Source organism: Chrysoperla carnea, chromosome 2 (assembly GCF_905475395.1).
Source record: "Chrysoperla carnea chromosome 2, inChrCarn1.1, whole genome shotgun sequence".
In the NCBI taxonomy this organism is placed as follows: domain Eukaryota; kingdom Metazoa; phylum Arthropoda; class Insecta; order Neuroptera; family Chrysopidae; genus Chrysoperla; species Chrysoperla carnea.
In genome coordinates this window covers 3,925,454-3,950,864 of record NC_058338.1, presented here as the reverse complement: position 1 = coordinate 3,950,864, position 25,411 = coordinate 3,925,454, and the positions used below count along the sequence as shown (strand labels likewise).

General features: G+C 29.0%; 1 protein-coding gene across 1 annotated transcript in view; it reads left to right on the top strand.

Moving 5' to 3' along the window:
- The window catches only part of LOC123294231 (lachesin-like), a 206,450-nt gene that overhangs the window by 148,535 nt on the left and 32,504 nt on the right, over positions 1-25,411 (top strand). The window contains exon 6 of the mRNA XM_044875347.1: positions 2,800-2,919. Within this exon, the coding sequence (XP_044731282.1) occupies positions 2,800-2,919 (120 nt within the window). The remainder of the gene's footprint in view (positions 1-2,799; positions 2,920-25,411) is intronic.

The following is a 25,411-nucleotide window of genomic DNA, read 5'->3' as shown; positions in this document are numbered from 1 at the left end:
CACGCTATGAAAGCTAATATCTCTTTTTGTTTTTGAGTTATCGTGATGATGGACAGACAGACGACAGACAGACGGACAGACTGACAATCGGAAATGGACTAATTAGGTGATTTTACGAACACCTGTACCAAAAGTTTGTTCATAGTATCAATATTTTTAAGCGCTACAAACTTGGGACTAAACTTAGTATACCTTGGTATATTTGATATACATGGTATAAAAATTCAACCCAATATTTTCTTTATTAAGATTTCTAGGATTGAAATTTTGAAGTAGGTATGTTTCAATTGAATCGATTAGCGTTTTTTCTAATTTTATTACAAACTTTAATAAACTTTGTAATAAAACTAGGACAATAAAAACTTGTTTCAGCTACAATTTTTTTTAAAAGTGTTACATACTGTAAAAATTTTTTTTTTTTTTTTAACTTTTTTCTTGTGCTTAAACAATATATGTGACATACAACAATACTTAATTTAATAATCCCCCAATGCAATAACATAACTTTAAATTATTTTAACAATACTCTATTGTTAAATTAACTTTAATTTTTAAGTATATAATCCATTTTAAGATTATAATGTAACTAAAGTAGTGTATAGAATAACCTGAATTTCTCCTAAATATCCAAGCATGAACAAGTGTAACTAATTCGCACCGTACGTTAGATTTATTGGAGGCGTTTCCATGGTAACGATACACTGCTTTAATTATAGAATTGTATGGGTGCATATATAATTGTATGGATTGCATTTATAACTTACATTGAAAATGTAATATTATTGTCTCACAAATTTAAATAAATAATTATGATAATTTGAAAAATAATAATGACATACATATAATAATGACATTTGAAAAATAATATTTGTACAATTTGATTTCTTATTTTCACAATTTTTAATTCATTAAGTTTAATTAATTAGTGTTTTTCAATAAATTTAATTTGACATTTTCTATAACATTGACATGAAAAGAACTGCAAATTAGTCATAACAGCCTCCTTCATCGCCAAAAGTTTTCACTGGAAGCGCTGTCATCGATTTTATTGTCTATGACTACGCACACAACGAATATACGTAGAGATATGTAAATTCAGCTTTACAAGGAATTAAAACAAGAAAGGTCATAGTAATTTTTAATTTTTCATACTTCATTTTATATTCTAATCTACTCATAATTTTGTTTTTCTTTTTTTTTTTTTAATTTTATCATCATTTTTATGAAGCAAACTAAAAATAATTTTTTACGAAAACATCACGTAAAATAAACATATTTTTAAACTATAAACTCGCCCCCCCCTCCACTCATATCCGCTCACTCACCAGATATATCTTTTACAACAATATAATAATTTATCGTAAAATAAAAATAAATATCTCGAATTAGAGCTATATATGGTTGGGTTGCAACAATAATTTTCACAATATTTTCTTCTCAACAATGTATTTCTATATATTATAAATGTGAAAGTAAGCATGTTTGTTTGTTTGTTTGTTACGCTTTCATGCTAAAACTAGCGAATGGTTTTAAATGAAACTGTACAGCAATATAGCTGATATATCAGAATAACACATGAGATATAATTTATAAAGATATATTAATAAAAAAATTTAAAAATTAATTTAATTTGACATTATCATAAATTACAGATTTCTGTAAAAATAGTCAATATAAAATATTTCACGGCCATCTTCTCTGATATACTCAATAAATAATTACTATTATACATTTAAAAAAATAGAAAACCATACATATATTTTACTTGTGTAAAACAATCTTTACAATAATTTCGAGTGTTGTAGAAAGAGAATAAACGAGAGCAATCTTTACTTTTAAACCCAGCGAAGCGGGTGGGTATCATTCTAGTATATATGTATATATCTGCTAGAAGATAAAACACACAAATTTTTATAGCCATAATAAAATATTGTTACATATTTTGTGCAATGTTTGAAGTATTATTTGTGCATTGAGAACGAAGAAGATGATATTTTTGCTTACTTGTGTAAGCTGGTATGGTGTGCTAAGCTGTATTAAAATATTTCTGATAATAAATATATGGGAGAAATGTTTTTTAGTCCAAGAATGGGCGATATATTTCAGAAAGTTGCAAATGCGTATTTCCGAACTTCCGACAAACGTTGGGTAACGTTTAGTTCCGTGATGAGAGATTAACTCACGCGTTCTGTACATGTGTCAAATTTCGCGTTACATATGCTTTAATTTAGTAGCATTTACTTGATTAAACGAAAATACAACTAATCATCGTCATATTAGGTTAGGTTAGTGTGGCTGTCCTGGATTGGGACACACTCAGATCATAGGGTCCGTTGTGATACCGAAAAAGGGTAGGCCCATCCCCGGCCACTACTTCATGAACCATTTGGAGCTTATTACGAACAGCAGGAGAGTTTTGACGTCGACAGACTTCAGATCGGAGAGGTCGTCAAAGAGAGGCTGGCTCAAGTAAGAACATCTCCTCATGGCAAGAGCTGGACAGTGATAGAGAAGATGAGACATTGCCTTTTCCTCCTCACAACTATGACAACTGCTGCAGTAATCGTGATACACTGTCAGACCCAGGCGTTCAGCATGCCTGTCGCTCAATCAGTGTCCTGTAATAGCCGCAACAATATTTCACACTGACTCCTGAAATAACTAAATGCATTTCTCCTTATTATACCTATATAATAATACTTGAAGCTATATTAAATTATATTGTTATTCGCAAATAATAAAAAAAATGGATCATCTTAATGTGCAAAAATATAAAAGAATGATTATTTTTGATTACAGTTCATCCACTTATAAAAGTGTCGAACCAGTTGGTAGCTGCACCGATGGAGAGCGATGTCCTTATACAATGTTATGTAGAAACATCGCCTAGAGCACTCAACAGCTGGTACAAAGATACTGGTAAGATATTATACATTTATTTATTTATTTATTTATTATATAGTAAAACCTCTTCTTACTTACTTTTTATTGGCTTTAGTTGTTGTAATCACAAACAGTTAATACTTTTTATTTTTTATTACATTACACTATGTACACTATAAACACAAATATATGAAACAAAAACTTATTCTATTTATATTAAACTTTTCAAATCTTATACAGACTCGAATATCCAACAAAAAAAACTTGTATTTCTTGGAAAAATTATTTTTGTATACAAATAAAATGTTTTTTCAGTGTTTGATACCATCGAAAAAGATATTTTATAAAAGGACTCTTCTTTTACAAATGATTTGAATCTAGAAATCCGACAATTATTAGGCTATCGTCAAATTAACCGGATTTTTTTTAAGTGAAGACTTCAATAGTAATAATAATCTATAATAAGTAATGTTCGGCAAGGTAAAATCCTTGGGGCTCGCGTCGTCAAAGTTATCCCCATCAACACGTTTTTGCTAGGGTATATCCATAGTTATACTCATTTCATATTAAAAATGGTACAGTGGCCTAGTGGCAGTGCACTGGACTCCGACACCGGAGATATCTTAAATTTTTTTTTCGATATTTCACTCCTATAAAATGTTTAATTCTCTTAAGTTTGAAATAGTGAAAATAGTGAATAAATTACTTAAATTTACATAGAAATTTTAATTAAGTTGTACTGTTTATTTCATTTCAATATATCGATTTCCCTAATACTTTACCACTAATAACGTTAGTATATGTGTCCTAACTCATAGAAAACTTGTTAAATCCTGCCACAAGTCTATGTATCTAGAAATAACAAACATATATTACTTTATTGAATCCGACAACCCCATCTTATTCGATGGCACCTTAAATTATAATAAGTAGTCAGTCTATTTTAAAAAAAATGAAGTGCTTCTGGAATAGAAGTGACTACTAAATTCAAATATCTAAATGTAGATTTGTGGAACAATATATAGGATAAACAAGAATAAAACACGATGTGGATGGACCAAGAGGATGATCCCTGCCATCATCTGAAATGAAAACCGTATTTTCGAAGTAAAGTCTTGGTGATACGGTTTAATCATAATCGATAGTGAATGCTTCAAGCTCATATTGTGTGCTAAAGGTCATTCTTAAAGAGGGGGGGGGGGATCAGTATATTGTAAGATTGAGTGACAAGGAACACGAAGGTTCAAAATCATTGTGACGTCACATGTCATAGTTGTAAATATTAAAACGAGAAACGTCGTTTTGTTTTCGAGAAAAAAATGATGATCTTAACTTTGCTCTATCTGTGATCATCATTTGGAACCATCTGATGTTTCATTAAAAACCATTCGCTAGTTTTTGCGTGAAAGCATAACAAACAAACAAACAAACAAACATCCTTACTTTCACATTTATAATATATAAAGACTTTTCAACCACTGTATTCTACAAATAAATATCATGTAGAATATATAAATAGTATTTTTTTTAGCTATTCCAACTTCCAAGTAAGCGATAGCCAAGTTTTCTAGAGAGTAGAAGTACCTATAATACTTGAAAGAGTATTCATTTCATTGAGAAACCAATTCGATATATTCTATGTTTTTTGGAAATGGTATGGGTTTTATTTAGATAGACACTAAAACCACATATGCACACTAGTAGCTACACTACAATATTGTCAGTTATAGAATCTTTCTAGAATCTATTGCAAACAATGTCTAATAATAATAAATATTTGGTATTATTTCTATGCTGGTTTAGACATTGCACGGACACCACATATTGTTATAATGTATGTTTATTGCATTGTTGTATGCAATGGAACTAATCTAAAATAAAATATGGATTGTGTATTGGTTATAAATTTTGAAGAAAAAATATTAAAAACAAGAACTTAAAGATTTATATCAGATTTTTTCGATAAATTACATTTCATGTGTATCAGGATTTTCTATAATTGTCTTCAATTCCCGACTAGGCTGAAAAAGAGAAGATGTTCTTTACCACATTTGGATCTGAGGTCTAAGTTACGAGATAATTAATCATACCACAGAGAATTTTTTTTCTGCATTAAATTACAGGGGTTTATTTTTTATTTAAAAAGATTCAGTATCGCGTACTGAATGTAAATGCACAAAATTCTTACAAAAATAGCCGTTTAGGACCTACAAACACATCACGCATAGAATAAGTAAAGTTGCATCCGATTCCGAAAAGCTTTTTAACGCATACTTTCATCGATTGAACGTATTATTCATTCACAAAACAAGAAATATGTAGTATCAGCAGCTGATCATATTGCGGATATAACTACAGTTATAATAAATTGTAGGTATATTTATGAATATACAGAGTGTTTAATGAATGTGGGTCCTTCTTACAAGTTCAAATACTGTAAATTTAAGTCCCTTTATTTATTTTTTGTTATAAAAAGTACTGTCTATAGTGGTTTGGTAAATAATTAATTAATTTCAATTCTCTACTAATCCCTTGGAGTTTAATGATTTCGAGGAAAAATGAATGGTCTCCCACTACATGATCGAAATCCCTCAGTAGAGTTTGTCATCACTATGAACTCATTAATAGTTATCAAGAAGATCTGCCGAAGATAATTAGGAATCAAAAATATCACTATGGAAATTTCAAAATTCTTTTTGGAAGACATAGACTACAATGAATGTTGAAAAAGATGCTCTGGCGAAGTTATCATATTTATTTCTTACGGCATTTATGTAATCCGCTTCGAATACTTACACAGAGTTAGTATCCAGCAACGCCTTGATGCAGGGTCGAGACTCAAGGGGTGTGACATTCATATTCTCACCTGTTGGGAATGTAGTCTAACAGTACGACCTTGTCACAATTTAAGTGACAATCGTATACTTGATTAAGTTTCAGGTAACGATATGAAAATTATTATGGCTAAACCTGCTGCTGGTATTCGATTTACTTTTCAAACAGCAGTGTAAATACCGAAAAATGGTAAGAGAAAAATTTCTGAGGGTCAGAAAAGCTTCCTACATCCGTTCTCTAGAAGATTCTGTATTTATAAATGTAATATATAAAAATAATAATAATTTCATATTCAAAATGGAAAAAAAAAGAAGTTTTATTTACGCATTAATCTTAGCAGACAAATTGAATATAACGTGAAACAGTCAACTTATATCTTGTCTGTCATCCAATTTTTATATTACATCAAAACAACGATGATAATAAATTAAACATAGTATGAAGTAAAAAAGGAAAATAGAAAGAAATTGGTAAAAAAAAGTACACACAAGAAAATAATTCATCACAAAACTGTACAAAAATATTCCACTCTTCGACTGCTTCCAAGTCGTAGATATTATTAACAAAAGTAAAAATTGTTAAGGTGTTGTTAGTACTTCAAAAACCATCTCATTTATTGCCGGTTAGCTTTAGTTTTTTTTAATTATAACAAATTTTTCTAGAAAAAAGAACAAAATTTACTTCCTTTTACAATATGAAACGATCTTATCAAGTATTCTGATTTGCCCCAGAAGAAATCGGCATAGATTCACATCAGTCTAGCAAAGCGAAACTTAAGCCTCATTCAAAGAGTACCGGATCTTACCGTGCGGGAAGATTAATCAATCCTGTGTCTTTATTCAACTGTAAGTCTGTATTCATTAACTCTTACGGAATGCTTTGTTCTAGAATTTTGTGAAAACTTGATAATTGAAATTTACAATAATTAAAAGCTGCACGTATACTTGAAGTTCAACTTGATATTTCATTATCATTTAAAAAGATAGGGCCTTTGTATATATTCGAACAATAGAGTGATCTTATACTTCTTCTTAGCTGAGAGCCACTTCCTATCCTCAAATGTTCTATTCTCGAGGTATTATCTATTTTTGAGAAAAAAGATAATTTAATAATTCTGATAAAATAAGTACGAAAATAATTGCATTATTTATAAACAGAAAAAAACATTTACTAGAAAAAATATTTTGAAACTAACTGAATTAAAGCAACATCCGTTGGCATAAAGCAGAGTTTTTCGAAAATAATTACTGGATTAGCAAATTAGTAGAAAATAAAATTAACGTTGAATACATTAGCAGAATTTCAATATAATTTAGCAGAAAAAAAAACAACAGAGACATATTGAAAAACAAATTCTAGAAATTCTGAGTGATTTAATTTTTATTTAATGTTTGCTGCCATCGAATTCATTTTTGAAAGAAAATAGTGTTCTTAGAAAAGAAATCTAGTTAAGGTATATGACTTTCGTAAGACTAGGAAAAGCATTTATTTCTAAATGTTAGTCTTTAACGAAAATTATATTTATTTAAAATATCGAATTTCTTCGAAGTGTAAAATCAATTGAATTTCAGTAATAATTCTTATAATATCAAAATCGCATACTCAATAATACTAGAAGTCAGATTAACTAGAAATTGGTACAAGAAACTCAATCAAATGTAGAAACTAGAAATTTCATTCACTTTATTACTATTCAAGAGTGTGTCAAAATTGATTTTTATTCAGAAAAGCTTCCGAATGTTGCCAGAAACCCTATTGAACCAGTTTTTACGTTTGAGGAGAGGGATATACAAAAATTGGATTAATAGGGTTTCTGGCAACATCCAGAATATTAATCTATAAGCATTTCTGAACAACATTTTTGCACACTCAAGTCTATCTAGCGCCTGCTCTGTAAAAAAAACAAGAATATATTTCTTGTAATATAAACGTGCTATTTCATATTTTCGGTTTCCTAAATTTGTCTTCCAAATATGCTCTACACTAAATTTATTTTATTCGCACATTAACTTACTCTAAAAGCAAACTAAAACAACACACGCATATGTTTTAAGCACGCCAGAATGTATATTTTGAGAAGTTAAAGATAAAAATATGTTTATTAATAGGGATATTTTAAGGATTCCGTTGTGTTAAAAATTGAAACTGATTGAAGCTTTATATAGATCAAATGTTTAAAGGTTTGTGAGTTCGAAATATCCAGAAAAGTTATTTATATTTTAGAGAGGATACGATTTAACTTCACGTTCCGATAGTTTTCGTTATAGACAGGTCTCTAGCCCGAGAAATGGCTTGGAATGTCAGCTAAAAATTTTACTTTTGGTATTTTCATTAAAAGTAATCTTGACCACATTAGGCAGCCCATTGCTGGGATATTTTTTTTATATTTCATAAAAATAACTTTTATTCGGTAAGCAGATGGGTGAAGGTCGACTCTAATTCGGATCTTGATGGATCTTTATCCAGTTTTGTATTGGCATAAATGGCGTTTAATTTATTAGAGTAGCTTAGAAATTTTTTTTGAGAGGGTAGGGGAGGGGTTGGTTTTTACTTCATTTCTGGAACTTTTCAATGCACTGATCTACATGTGTCTTTCTTACGAAGTTATTAACGATTTTAATATTTCTCTCGATTCTCAACCTATTTCTACCATCGTATTCAAAGTAGATTTTTAACTTTTTTCGCTACAGCATCGATTCATTTATTGCAAGGCTTTTGGTAAGATTATGTTTTACAACCATCTATGATCTTCTCTTATAGTTTGAACATATTCGGCATCCTAGTTTCGTACTAGGAGAAACAAATCTTTTCGTAAAACAACTTTTCGATCTAGAAAACATTTCCAGTTCGTTTTATGCTATAGTGATAAAACTTGTTTCGCACTTAATCGTTGTTCGTTCTGTTTGCATTATTGTAACACACAAATTCACTTTTTTATGTTTATTATCTTTACTATTTTTTTTCATTTTTTAGCAACATTTTTTTTTTTTTAATGATAAAAATTGAACTAAAATGTACATTTTTATTCAAAATATTATAATAGATAAAGAGATGGCTCATAAAAAATTTGTTATGCTTACGCTTCTGGAATAAATTGAGTTAATTACAATATAAATTAAAGACACTCATTTTAACATTAAAATAACTGTTCCATATAGGTTGGCTTAATTAGTTTTTGGTCAGGCAAACGTTATCTTGAAATTCTATGGACCATTAAAATTACAGGTAGATTGATTTGATTGAGGTATCACATCTCGAAAGTTGGCCGTTTCATATTGAAATAAAGTAAAAATACTTTCAAACAATTTCCTTACGATTGGAACAAGTACAACTAAATTTTTGTATTTACAATAGTATGGAATTGATTTTAAAATATAAATTGATACAAAATCACTGAAGTTAAATAAACAAAATCATTACTTCTATGAAAGAGATTGATTTTAGTTTAAAGTCATACATTTTATAGATGGAAAATTAAATTGTACTTAGTTGGAATATATAAATATAGCGGATCGATGAATTGTCAAATGTCAAATGAAGTTTTACAAAAAAGACCCAGCGCAAGACGTAGATACAATTTATAAAATTTCATTTTTCTCTTCATTTCTAGTAAATATGAGGAATACCTCAACTATCTCTACATATAGAAGCACATATGCTTGTATATTACAATAATTCCTTGTTGCATTATGCTAGTAATGAAAAGCATTCAAAGACTGTGTTATTAAATACCTTCGGACATAACTGTACATAATATTGTAATATCTGCTTGGTCACTAAACTCGAAACTATGTATATTATATATGGGGTAATATGGAATAGTCATCATTTCTAAATCGATTCGACTTTATTTGTTTATACCGGACGTATGACTTAAAATTGTAATAAAAAAGAAAATTTGTAATTCTTTGCTTTTATTGTAGGGGCAAGTCTCGTGATATAATATACACCACCCAAAATAACGACACTTTTTTTTCTTGAAATACAATATTTGTTCTACCAGAGTTTATTTTGAGACTAAAGAAGTAAACTTTGAGTGTGTATACGTTTGTGCGTATGTTCGCTCGAATTCTTTCGCCTCGATTATCTCGCGAACTAGTTATGACATTAACACGTGGCTGGGATTATTCTACGCATTATCGCGTATTAAAGAACTGAAAAAGCAGAATTTTCAGCAGAATTAGCTGAGTTGTTTTTTAATGGTAATAAAAAAACAGGAATAAACTAAATAAACAAAATCTGAAAAGTGGATAAACAAATCATTTATCTATGAAGATAATGATTGTTCCAGCATAAGCTGCAGTAGATGTTCGAAGAATAATCTATGAAAGCTAACAAGTCCTTTTTTTAAATTGTTTTTTCCTCCTCTGGGAAGTAAGTCGTGTGGACTACAGAGGTCGCACTCACACTACTTCAGTACCACATCGACTAAGTACTGCCAATTTTATTTTATTAACACGTGCCCGCGTCTGGACAAACTTTAAACTTTTTTGCCTTTTTAAAAATCTTGACTTTCCAATTTACTTTGCAACATTTCAAGTTTTAGAGTATGTTGAAGTAATGAGTAGCATCTCCAAGTTCATTTCTTAGCCCTTGTAGAATAAACCATATATCTTATCCTAAGTTTTAATATTCAGTATACACACTGTATATTGTAAGAAAATGCATACCTAATCATGTTGAATTGCTTCACACATCTATACATTCACATACGGTATGTTTATCGCATATATAACCATAATAGATCACAGATATGTATGTTAATATTACAATTCTACTTCAAAATGTCTATAATATATTATAATATATATTATATTATATATATCTAGTAGTTTGAATGATATGGGTGGTCTTCTAAACTATAAAGAATGACTACCATTAGTAGTAAATTACATCACATATTTATATTATTATTTTATATGCCTTTAAAAATATGATTTCATATTATGCATATTTTTTATAATAAAAATTATGCTGTAAAAATTTTATTGTTTAAACCGTCAGCACTTGCGTTATATGCAACTTTAAGCTCACGCTCGTTCTAAAACACAACTCCGGAACTAAAAAAAAGGGGTGTTATAAGTTGGACCGCTATGTGTTTATCTGTGTATGTGTCTGTCTGTGGCATTGTAGCGCTTGAACGGTTGAACCGATTTTAATTTATTTGATATCATTTGAAACGTAATCAAACGGAGAGTGTCAAGTGTGAACTAAGATTTCCGTACCCAAAAAAACTATAAAATTGGCGATGATCTCCAAAATTTATTCAGTTTGGAAAAGGTATGAAGTATAATTTTAACATATAAGTAGATAATTACTATGGAAATGAATGGTCAAATAAACCTGGTTCAATTCATTTCGAAGTGAAATGGTAAAATAATTAGGTAATTAAAAAGAATAATTCAAAAGAACAAAGTCAACTCAAATATTTCAATTTCAATTAAAATATTTTCAAAAATTTGTCCCAAAAAATGATAGCTCTCTAAGTATCCTTTTCATTTCATTTGATGTCCTTGACCATCACTTTGATATTGATTTAAGAAGAAGTGTTATAAGTTTAAAGGGTTATCTGTGAGTCTGTGTGTTTCTCAGTGGCATCGTAGCTCCTAAACGATCGAACCGACTTGATTGAGAACATTTTATAACTTCCAAAAATCGGTTTAGAAGGAATAAATCGCATTTGTCGGTTTTTTTTTTAAATTTTGTAAATTTCACTTGTTCTAATTGTATGCGGATGTATATCCACAGTAAAAAAATTTTATTTAAGCCATTTAGAAATTCTAAGAATTTTTGTCGTTACGAGAGTAAAAATGTAAGCAATAAAATATTAACTTTTAGAGCTTCTTCGTATATTTCTGTTAGTTTTTTTTCGTAAACATCATTGAGGAAGCAAATTGGGGCAAAACTTTAGTATCCATTTTTTCGAAAACTTACAATTAGATAGAGAAATGAAAATTTGAAGGTAGCTTCAACTAATAAGCATCATGAAAAAAACAAAAAACATCTGTAAATCTGTCTGTAATTTTTTCGAGTGAATTTACGTTCGATCATTTACCTTTATCGATAGATTTTGAATACACAATAACAATAATTATTCCAATTTGATGTTAGGTCGTAGGTAGATAGATAACTGTTGAAGGTGAGTTAGCATGTAGACAAGAGTATCTTTACTAGTAGCGCGTAGGTAGAATTTCGATGATAGAAAGTAAAATAAGACACATACATATATATATATATATATATATATATACATACTCGTAGTAAATGATTTTGTATAAATGTGCTTATAATGTTAATTTAAATTTAATATTAAATTGAAATCAACATGAATTTGACGATTCAAGTGTTCATTTCATTTCGCATTTTCACATGCATACTTAAGTATTTTAATTGCTTTTCGTAAAATAATTGTTTTATCTATATATACATACATAGATATGTAGAAGTGAGATGTGTTCCTTGGAACTGTGTGTTGATAGGTGGAACATCTCATCAATGTCTTTGTATACAGGGTTGAATTGAAAAAAAGTATTGCTATTAAAATAAATACTACGATAATCGAAATAAACCTGAATATTAAGAAATTTAAAAAAAAAAAAAACATATAACAGACTTACATTTCGCTAAAAAAACGATATTTCGATTGCAAAGGAATCATCGTCAGTAGCTAAATTTATTCATATAATGCGATATCAAATTTAAATACAACCCACTTGTATAAATAAACGTCGACATCCCGTATTTTGCCAATGACTGGTCGTTGAATGGCTCTTAGAATGGTTTCACGATGATATAAGTACCAGGCCATTAACGTTTGATGAGCGGCCCATGAATCTCATATCAAATTTACCAAGTATACAATCAGATAATCATTCAGCCGATAGTTTGCCGATCAGTTAATAGCACTGGTTGGGCTCGATAATCGCCCTAACTAACATTAAATGATTCCAAATGTTAAATTAATGGAGTCACTTTTTATTGGATAAATCCCAATCCATTTTAATGGATGATGCTTGGTCGATCATAGTTTGCCTTAACTGGGCCATTCTATTTGACAATGCTTGGCCGATAATTAGTTGCCATGCTTGCCCGGTGATCCCGACTAGCACTTGCCACCACAAATATGTTTGGACCCAATGGGGAATTAAGAGGGCATACAAAGTATGGCATACCCAATCGAGACCCAATAAAAACTAAACTTTTCAACGAAAATGAATTCTACGGTTGATTACGGAAATTTTTTTTGATGTTGATTGAACTGACTATCACTACATATTATAAATCAAACTCGCTTTTTCTGTCCCTATGTCCTTATGTACGCTTAAATCTTTGAAACTACGCAACGGATTTTGATGCGGTTTTTTTTAATAGATAGAGTGACTCAAGAGGAAGGTTTTTATGTATAATACATCCATATTATAGTAGAGTAAGGGGTTGAAATAGGAGTTGAAAAGGATATGCTTCAAAAACTAAAAAAGTTGTGCATCGATTAAGCTCAAATATTGACACGATATACAACCAGCTTCGAAGATCTATTGTTTTTATCTACTTTTAACCTTCGGAGGGTAGAAAGGTGTAGCGAGAAAGTGGGAAGGAATTATCGAATATTTACAAATATACCTAAGTGGGGTATCAAATAAAAGAGCATGACGTGTACATTACAAAACTGTTATCCCACGCAAGGAAATGTGGAGGGAGGGGTGCAAGTGGGGATGTTGCCCAGCAAAGCGGGTAGTTCACAGCTAGTATATACTAAATAAAAATCGATTTTTGCCCATTTGTGTAAAGTCTAAGAGGATTTTTAGAAGAACAATCTGTACTTAACATTAAACAATAGTTACCAAATATATATTAAGTAATTGTATATGCATGTAAAAGGTAAATTCTAACCAATATATAATCATATAGCTCACTAAAGCTTATTTTCATTTAAAGTTCATGTGTAGATACAAAGAGCTATTCTAGGTAACTGTAATGGGTTTAAATAATACCCCATAACACTTATCTATCTACCTTTGAATTACTTTTACATTACCGACTAGGTATGTAATTATTATTAAACTTAAATTGTTATTTAATAATTAAATTAAATATTTTAAAAAAAGTTTTAAACAAAAAGTAGAAAATGTTATAGCTATATCATATAAACAACAAGTGAAAACAAACAATTGACTGAGTTAATTGTTGAAATACCATGCATAGTCAGTGTTGATTTCTTTATCACATTATACATACAAACATGTGACACATACATAATTGATAATCAAGTATAGTACATATTATAAAATTTCCGCCTAATTGGCGCCCTCACGGGTAAACAGTGATGTTTACGAAAAATGTTTCAAACAAAAGTTGTTTAATTTTTGATAAGAAACATTTTTCACATTTAAACTTTTGTTCTATCTCTAACGGTTTTCAAGATGAGCCCTACGGACCCAAGACCCAATTGATCTATGATGCTCATTTATGAACTTGACTTTTTACGTCCTGAGTACGCTGTAAAAATTTCAGCTCGATATCTTTATTCGTTTTTGAGTTATCGTGTCCACAGACGGACGGACGGACGGACAACCGGAAATGGACTAATTGGGTAATTTAGTGAACACCTATGACAAATTTTTTTTTTCTAGCATCATTATTTTAAGGCGTTACAAACTTGGCAAAAATGGCTTTACTGGATCAAACTGTTTGATTTACAATATCAAACTAAGTAATTTGCGTGAATGTCTAGACAGAAAGTTATATCCACTGTATAAATAGATTAAAGCCAATTATTACTTTTAAATTGATACGTCATTTTGATTCAATTTTTACTATCAATTCTTATATTATTATTTAAAGATTATATTTGTCTCAAAAATGACAATTTAAAAAGTTTGATGATGATAAAAAAAAATGTAATATTATTTATATAAACGAAATAATATTTTTTATTTGAATATAATCATTTAAAATTTAAAACTTCTTATCAATACGACAATTTTCAAATAAATATAACAAAATCAGAAAAAAAACTTTAGAGCATTCTACATTGGAATCTACCTATCAAATTTTCGATACTTCGATAATAAGAAGAGATGGGTATTAGACCGTAAACCCATATAGTACTGTCAAAGGTGTAACAAAATAAAGGAAAATTAAATAAGCCACAAACTTTTTGCTATTCGCACCGTGCGTGAGTTTTATTGGAGGCGTTTCCATGGTAACGATACACTACTTTAATTATAGAATTCTGTGGATTGCATTTATGACTTACATTGAAAATTTTATATTATTCTCTTACAAATTTAAATAAATAATTAAGATATTTGACATTTTCTATAATATTAACAAGTAAAGAATTGCAAATTAGTCATAACAACCTCTCCTTTATCGCCAAAATTTCTCACTGAAAGCGCTGGCATCGATTTTATTGTCCCTACTATGACTACGCACACAACGACCTACTGGGAAATTATTCGTGTGGACCTCAAAGGTCGCATCAGACTCTCACCACGGCTTGTCTTGAATTTAGTATTGAAATCGTTGACTCAAGAAATTTTTACCTGTTATAACACCAACAGTCATGATGACGTAACTAGATGTAATTCAGTAATTTTTTTTCGATTGAGCATGAGCTTACGCTCATGACCTTTATATTTTCTTTTCTTCATTCAGTCAGTCAGTAGTGGTTTTTATTTATTTAAAAACATAAAAATAAATTTTTGTTGAATATAAAATTTTATTATATATACTTTTACATAAAGTAAAACTTTTAGATAAAATGTTATTGTATTGAGAAAAGTGGTACTAAGATAAATCATTGCTTTATATATATTTTATATATATAATATGTAGAATATATGTGTATTTACTATCGGGGCACGAAATTGGGCTAATATTAATAATGGGTCATAAAATATTATAGACAAATTAAGAAGTCAAATGCTTCAAGTAATTATATAGTGATTATATATTGCGCTATAAACAAGCTGGTTTGATTCCCTCCGTCACATGAAAATTTATTTACTTCATAGTTGTGATAGGCTGGTTTACTTAAAATAATTGAGCAGCAGAAATTTTCAGTGAAAAAGGTAGTAAAATATAAACATGGTATCACAATGGACCTTGTGTAATAAGTTTGTCACTTGTGGACAATCAATATAACCTAACCTTACGTAGAAGGATCCTAGCATAATTCTCTGACTACTACTAAATCAAAACACGTATAAACAAACAATTGACTGAATTAATGGTTGAAATATCATACATAGACAGTGTTGATTACTGTCACATTACACATACATACATGTCACACATATATAACTGATATTCCCATATAATACATACTATACAATTTGCGTATAATTTGCACTCTCACGGGTAAACAGTGATGTTTACGAAAAAATGTTTCAAACAAAAGATGGTTATTTTTTTGTAAGAAACATTTTTTACATTTAAACTTTTGTTCTCGGACGGTTAACAAGATAGGTCCTGCGGACCCAAGATCCAACTGACCTATGTTGCTTAATTTCAGCTTGATATCTCTTTTCGTTTTTGAGTAATCATGATGACAGACGACAGCTGGAAATGAACTAATTATATGATTTTTTGAACACCTATATCACAATTTTGTTCATAGTATCAATAGTTTTAAGCATTACAAACGTCGGACTAAACTTAGTATACCTTGGTATATTTCATATACATGGTATAATATTTCAAATTTCAATGATTAAGTCATAACTAGTTTTGGTCTGTATAACATGGTATTGTATCATGATTTCGTACTTTGAACATAGAATATATTATATTTATACCAATATACACAAAATGTGACTACACTGATTCCCGTATATTACATAGAATGTTAATATATGCAAAGATATATCTGATTTTCAATAAATACACTTCCTATTAAAACTTTGGTTCTATATTCTGTGTTTTTTATACATCATATTCTATTTAAAAAGATATTGATGAAATCATTGAATTTTAAAATATAGTTAACCAATGAAATCGTAATGTTATTTATGGGCACCATATTTTTTTTAAATACATTTTTCGTAACAACAGGACTCACATGCTATGAGTTTTTTTTCTGGCATCATTTTATTGGCTCAAATATTCAAGCTTTATCTGTTAAGCTAGTACACATTGCTTGCAAATCTTACAACTAAGATTTTTATAAATATTATCAAAGATAATAAATTAGAACTCTAGAATATTTCGAAATTAGATTTAAAATTTATTAGGAATTTAGATTTTTGCCTTTTTCTAGATCAATTTTTGGTATTATATATCATGCGCATTGGCAACTGAAGGAAGCTTATTGGCTGACGCCACATTACAATTTGATAGATACCTAGAACAGTATAAATTGTAGGTACACGAAAATATCAATGTGCAGTCCGACACAAAATTAGCAACCAGTAACCGACACAATAAGAGTAATTACGATGAGCTAATTAATACTGATGCTGATTACTTGGTAGTCAAAATACGTATTTATATAATATAAAAAATTGATCTAGGAAATTGGGGCAAAATTGTCTGATATTTTCGACTCGATGTTAAAGTACTCGAATTTGACCATGTTATTAATTGAGCCAATAATATTGTCAGTGAAAGGCTAGTCTTAAATTTTATTGACTAGTGTATAATAAATAGTTTTTTGATAATATTAAAACTACTCCAAATTTATATACACCGCGTATTGTATGTTCTGTTCTGCTCTAACTTCTACGTATTGTTGAATAAAGATTTTACTATTATTATCGATACATAACAACCGTAATATAAAATATCTTTTCTCTTCATAGCACACACACATATTGTTGTGTACAATAAGTATTGTTGTGTGTATTGTTATAAGCGTTAGTGTACACTATATATTATAGAGAATATATAGGTTGGCGAAAACAACCGCCAAAGAAAAACAGAACGAGGAAAACCTTAGAAAAGAGGTTTAAATAACAGGAGTTATTTTTTTATTTAAATAGTTTCAGATTCACGTACTGAATGTAAATGTACAAAATCCTTACAAACCCGGGTTAAAAAAAATTATATATAATCATATATAATTATATAAAATTATATATAGTTTATATATAATTATATATAAATTACATATAATTAGATATACTCATATATAATTATATATAGACACTCGAGAAATTAATGTATCGTTATATCTAATTATATATAACTATATATAGTTATATATACTCATATATAATTATATATAGATGCTTGAGAAATTAATGTATCGTTATATCTAATTATATATAAGTATATATAACTATATATAGTTATATATAATTAGATATAACGATACATTAATTTCTCGAGCGTTTATATATAATTATATATGAGTATATCTAATTATATACAGTTATATAAAATCAGATATAACGATACATTAATTTCTCAAGCGTTTATATATAATTATATATGAGTATATCTAATTATATATAGTTATATATAATCAGATATAACGATACATTAATTTCTCAAGCGTTTATATATAATTATATATGAGTATATCTAATTATATATAGTTATATAAAATCAGATATAACGATACATTAATTTCTCAAGCGTTTATATATAATTATATATGAGTATATCTAATTATATATAGTTAAATATAATCAGATATAACGATACATTAATTTTTCGAGCGTTTATATATAATTATATATGAGTATATCTAAATATATATAGTTATACATAATCAGATATAACGATACATTAATTTCTCGAGCGTTTATATATAATTATATATGAGTATATCTAATTATATATAGTTATATATAATCAGATATAACGATACATTAATTTTTCGAGCGTTTATATATAATTATATATGAGTATATCTAATTATATATAGTTATATATAATCAGATATAACGATACATTAATTTCTCAAGCGTTTATATATAATTATATATGAGTATATCTAATTATATATAGTTATATATAATCAGATATAACGATACATTAATTTCTCGAGCGTTTATATATAATTATATATGAGTATATCTAATTATATATAGTTATATATAATCAGATATAACGATACATTAATTTCTCGAGCGTTTATATATAATTATATATGAGTATATCTAATTATATGTAATTTATATATAATTATATGTAAACAATATATAATTTTATATGATTCATATATAATTATATAAGGCCATTTTCTATATGTAGTTATGTATGATTTATATATAATTATATATTATTTTTTTTACCCGGGAAAATAGACGGGGGAGTTGGGTGACGGTTGGTCTAAAGTGTACGGTTATGGAGATATAGTTTAAAACGGTGCTGATCCTATTTAAAATAAAAAATAACTCCTGTAATTTAGTGCATTATGGACAAGAGTAACTAGCTTCTATATAATCAATATTAATAACTGTAAGGAAACTTTCTCTTTTATATCTCTTTGCTATTCGATTAACGGTTATTTTGGGGACAACCTTTATAGAATCTGTATGTACTGTTTCTATCTATTTATTTATTCTTAGAATTTTATTCTTTCACGAAATGTTTGAATGCATAACATTTAGAAGATAGAACAGGAATATTTACTGAACATATTTATTTGTAAATCAATAAAAAAATAAAAACTTGATCCCTAACCTAATTCAACAAGAAAAACGATTTTGTTTCTTATTTGATTTAATTATTTTCTGCCCCCGTATAAAATATTTTATGTGGGTTTACCAAGAATTTGAAGCTAATTCAAAAATAATTGTATTGAGATTGGTTGTTTCGGTTTTTCTTAGTATTGTATTTATTTTGATTTCTCCCATCGAAAAGAATGAATGTAAAATAAATGTATTGTCTAGGGAATTCCTAATAATACACTGTTAATACTGTTAATACACTGTTCTTGATCAATAAAACTTTTTTTTTGTTTTTTCTCGATTTTTTCAAAGGGGTACCCCTTAAAAAATTTACAAAAAATCGAAAAATTTTTTTATCTCCAATTTTGATAAAACTCAGTATATAAGGTAATTTTGACCCAAAAAGTTCAAAAATCGGGTGCATTTTTTGACTGGTCTAATAGTTTTTGAGATACGGACTAAAATCGGTCAAAATATTGCGATATCTCAGAAACTCTGCATCCAATCCCTAAATTAACCTGATTTTTATAATTTTTGGATCAAAATGACCCCATCCACCGAGTTTCATCAAATTCCAAAACAAAAATTTTTTCCCGATTTTCTCGATTTTTTCAAAGGGGTACCCATTAAAAATTTTACAAAAAATCGAAAAATTTTTTGTATCTCCAATTTTGATAAAACTCAGTATATAAGATAATTTTAACCCAAAAAGTTCAAAAATCGGGTGCATTTGTTGATTGGGTGAATAGTTTTTGAGATACGGATTAAAATCGATCAAAATATTGCGATATCTCAGAAACTCTGCATCCAATCATTAAATAACCCTGATTTTTATACTTTTTGGGTCAAAATTACCCCATCCACCGAGTTTCATCAAATTCCAAAACAAAAATTTTTTTCCGATTTTTTCGATTTTTTCAAAGGGGTACCCCTTAAAAAATTTGCAAAAAATCGAAAAATTTTTTTTATCTCCAATTTCGATAAAACTCAGTATAGAAGGTAATTTTAACCCAAAAAGTACAAAAATCGGGTGCATTTGTTGACTGGTCTAATAGTTTTTGAGATACGGATTAAAATCGGTCAAAATATTGCGATATCTTAGAAACTCTGCATCCAATCATTAAATTAACCTGATTTTTATTCTTTTTGGATCAAAATTACCCCATCCACTGAGTTTCATCAAATTCCAAAACATAATTTTTTTTGCGTTTCTCTCGATTTTTACATAGGGGTATCTTCATCCGTTGAGGTGCAACGATGCCACAGACAGACACTCATATCGGTCCAACTTATACCATCCCTTTTTATAGTTCGGGGGTAAAAACAAACTTTTATTTTGTGCTACCTTTAACTAAAATATAATTTCCACCTATAATTATATTTACATGTAATAGAAACTTTAAACACACACAAAACATTATACACTGACATACCAAATGCAAAACCTTTAAAATAACTACCTACCTACTTGGGCTGCGAATAGACATCTATCTACCTTTAATATAAAACCACAACAAGGTACATACATTAAAGTCTTATAAATTCAAGCAATGTGTGTGGTAAGAATATGTGGTAACTTTATATCATATGCGTATAATATATACCTAGTTGTATGTGTGTGAGTAAATTTTGGTAAATTTGTGGTAAAAACGAAACGTATTCTAGATCTGTATAAGTATCAAATTATTTATAATCATTTCATCTTACTATTTAAGAATTGTATATATTTGTGAAATTAGGTGAAATATTCAATGTTTTATACAGCACTGAATGATGCAAAACTGTGTTACATTTCTCGAAATTTCTAGGAAAAATTTCGTATAAATATTTGCCATGGAAAAATGGGTATAGAGTATATGTTTAGATAAATGTCTTAGTATCAGATCCGTTACTAGGTGGGAAAGGAGGCACCCGCCACCGGCGTATAAGAATTAGGGGCGCAAAACAAAACGTATGTTTTATAAGTAAAACAAACAGTTAGTAAAAAATCATGTAAAAGGCATTAATTTACATAATAAAGAGTTTTTTCGATCCGATCTTATTGATTTATTCCGGGACTAGGACTCAAAATTCTTGAAAGCTATTCAAGCTAGGTTAATTTTCAGCACAAATTAGAAAAGTATGACCCAAATTTAGTAGAATTACATACTTGGTTTATCAAAATTGGATAAAATTTGGATATGATAGAGGAAAATTAAATTTTTTGGATTCTGGTGACGTCATAAAGATAAAAAATTCGATTTTTTTATAGCACAGGCAAATTTGATCCGATCTTATTGGAAGTTTTTTTTTAAACCCACTAATTTTGGGTCATTCTTTTCAGCTGTGATGTCATTTTTCCGCTAGCTATCACTTTTGTGGACCAGGACCCCACATTTTTGAAATCTATTAGAACAAGGTTAATTTTGATCAAAAATTTGAAAAAAATGACCCAAATTTAGTAGAATTACATACTTGGTTTATCAAAATTGAATAAAATTTGGATATGATAGAGCAAAATTAAATTTTTTGGATCTGATGACGTCATAAAGATAAAAAGTTCGATTTTTTTGATAGCACAGGCAAATTTGATCCGATCTTATTGGATTTTTTTTTGAACACCACTAATTTCGGGTCAATCTTTTCAACTGTAATGTCAATTTTTTGCTAGCTATCACTCTTGTGCATAATTCTGGGACCAGGACTCCACATTTTTGAAATCTATTCAAGCTAGGTTAATTTTGAGAACAAATTAGAAAAGTATGACCCAAATTTAGTAGGATTACATACTTGGTTGATCAAAATTAAATAAAGTTTGGATATGATAAAGCAAAATTAAATTTTTTGGATTCTGGTGACGTCATAAAGATAAAAAAATCGATTTTATAATACAGGCAAATTTGATCCGATCTTATTGGAATTTTTTTTTGAAACCCACTAATTTTGGGTCATTATTTTCATCTGTGATGTCAATTTTTTGCTAGCTATCACTTTTGTGCATAATTCTGGGACCAGGACTCCACATTTTGAAACCTATTAGAATTACGTTAATTTTGATAACAAATTTGAAAAGTATGACCCAAATTTAGTAGAATTACATACCTGGTTAACAAAAATTGGTTATAATTTGGATGTGATAGAGCAAAATTAAATTTTTTGGATTCCCATAAAATCATATGATATACTGTAAATTTACTTTTTTGATACTTTGTTTAATGTTATCGTAATTAATTTGGTATTGATATTAATCATAACAGCTTCATTTCCTCAAAGTTTCCGAATATTTAACTAAACACTTCTTACCTATTTATAAGTACTTGATTCCTATTAATTCAATATCAGAGCTCTTACTCCTTCAAAGTGAGTCCTTGTAAATTATAAGAAATAAAAATTTTTACGCAAACAAAATGCCACTCGAATGCATTGAAATGCTAATAAATAATTATTATTAATAATTTTTTTTTAGAATTTATATGCACATAAAAATTTACACATCCACGGAGTCTAATTTCCATAACTTTCCATAAAATTTGACATAAAACATATATCAAAAAATAACAATAACAATATAACAATAATTTGTTGAAGAGATAAGAACTGGCGTAAAGAGTAGAGTAGAGTTATGTCAAATCAACTCATACTCAAAATTCATTCACAATACACATATAAATAAATTAGAACAACGAAAATTATATTAACGTTATAATCTGTTTAATCTTTTTATCCTATGAAATATATCAACTGTTATGAGAACGATCACATCATCCTACAGGAGAGTGTATCAGAACTCAGAACATACTGGATGAGATACTATTAGGTCTAGGGCCAGGATTAAACTTTAATTTATAAATTTATAAAGTCTTTCAAAAAAATATTCCATGTTATCTGCCGTAAGTCCTTAAATGAGCTGGCGGATCAAATGAATGTAAACCTGGTATGAGTACCGGACACAGGGACATTCCAGGAAATTATGAAGGCGACGAGCTTGCCAGAAATGGCACAATGCTGCCGGACACAAGCAGCAATAAATACCCGGGAGTTCCATTTGCGAACTGCAAGTTGCTCCTGAAAGAGGATACCTTGAAAAAAAAAATTATGATGGCATCTGATAACTGGTTGCTTAGAGTAGAAGGTGGAGAACTAGCATAGAGCAGGCGTTGAATAAATAGATGGTTATTAACAAACCATAGTAGCTTACAACCAAGCTGTTCAACCAAGCTGTCAAAAATACAGTCACTTTTTACAAGCTTTTATTTAGTTTCACCTGTCCCGTTGTCTGTCTGTAATCAAATCTTGCAAGTCAAAGATCCACTTTCCGGATTTCGATGGAGCTGAAATTTTGCATGCACATTTAGTTTGGATAGCAATGCTTTAAAAATACTTTTTAAGGGACAGGGTTTTACTGTACTATTTTATCAATGAGTCAATCATGCCCCACTATTTGTAAAGAGGCGCTTAATATCAAGAAGATTGAGGCGCTTAATATCGTTGCTGAAATTCCCAGTTAAGCGATCCAAATTTACTGCCTTTGGTTTATTAACTTTCCAATTCTTTTTACTTTTTGTTCTGCCTTCAACCTTAACTTAACTAAACCTGTAACTGCCTACAAACAAGTTGTCTTCTTTTCTCTTTTTCTTTTAATGTCGTCTTCAAAAAACATTTACGAATTTGAAGTTTTCCAAAGAATTAAAAAATTACTAAGCTATCTTCAAGAAAAATCTCCAGCTATACGAGTGTACATAGAGGAAAAGCTTGTTAATCATGATTTTACCAACAGCTTCTAATATTTTCTATCTTTCTAAAATGACTGTCAAAAACTATACCAAGCCTTAGACCTAAGATTATCGGGAATCCAGGATGATGCCATGCTGATGATATTGTTGTTCATTCTACGTTTATTTGCTGTTGTGTAAAATTTAGTCACATTGTTTAGAGATGATACATACATATAGGAAGAGCGCTGACTGGTTGTTTGTTATACATATCATATAAATGTTATTGTGTATCAAATTTAGGGTTGACAAAAAAAAAACATACAAATTAAAAAAAATTATGGGGTGATAAGTGTATGGTATCGGAATACGCATAATTAAAGGTTCGACATGAACTGTTTTTGTTTCAACTTTCGATCCTTCCATTCAGATTAAAAAACAACAATATTTTTGGTCCTTCGAGCCGGATAATAGATAATACTAAGGTGTTGGTTTTAGAGGTTCACAACTTTGGATTAAAATAAAAAGAAAGAAAGTTATTTAATTATAACTTTATACTTCATGCATACACCATGCACTACACCAGCCCATCACAACTATTATTAAAATTAATATTGTTGCGATGCCGGGAATCGAACTCGCTACACTAAGCATACCACGGACGAAATTGATTACGCCTTAACCAACTGAGTTAATAGGGCGATAATATTTCATAAAAATAGAAAGAAAAAGATTTCAATATCACACAAAAAAGTGTTGCCAACTCATAGATGTGAGTCTCTAGAAAAACATCATTTAAATCTTACAAGCCATATAAGCTTTTTGTGAAGCTTATATAAGCTTTTTAAGAAACATATTTTTGGTTTGGCGAATCACGAACAGTGTATGCATAGTAAACAGTTTTATGAAACATGGACCTTGCGGGTTTAAATTTTAATTAATTAAATCGGTTGTAAAGTTTTTATTTACAAAAAAACATCATGGCATTCAATTTACAAAAGCTCATCTCGTACATTTTTCAACAACGTATCCCTAGGAATCATACTGGTATGCTTGTGTTTATACATTATTGACTTTGTAGTCAATGTGTGTCATTTCTGTCAACAAATTTAGTAAAATTTAGTAGGGATATATGATGGAAAAAAAAAAGATACAGTGACACCACAATGATAACGTTTATCCGTACCGGAAATATTTATGAATTGAGGGTTGTTGTATACATTTTGTTTTGTTTTGTTTTGCTTTTTTTTATGATTTTTGCGATCCATCTGTTCACACGAATTGCGTTAAATATAGGTATCAGATTTTGTCAATTACAGCATTTGGAAAAATTAGTTGACTGTTAAAATTTTGATAGCTTACATAAAGATTTTATTTGATTTT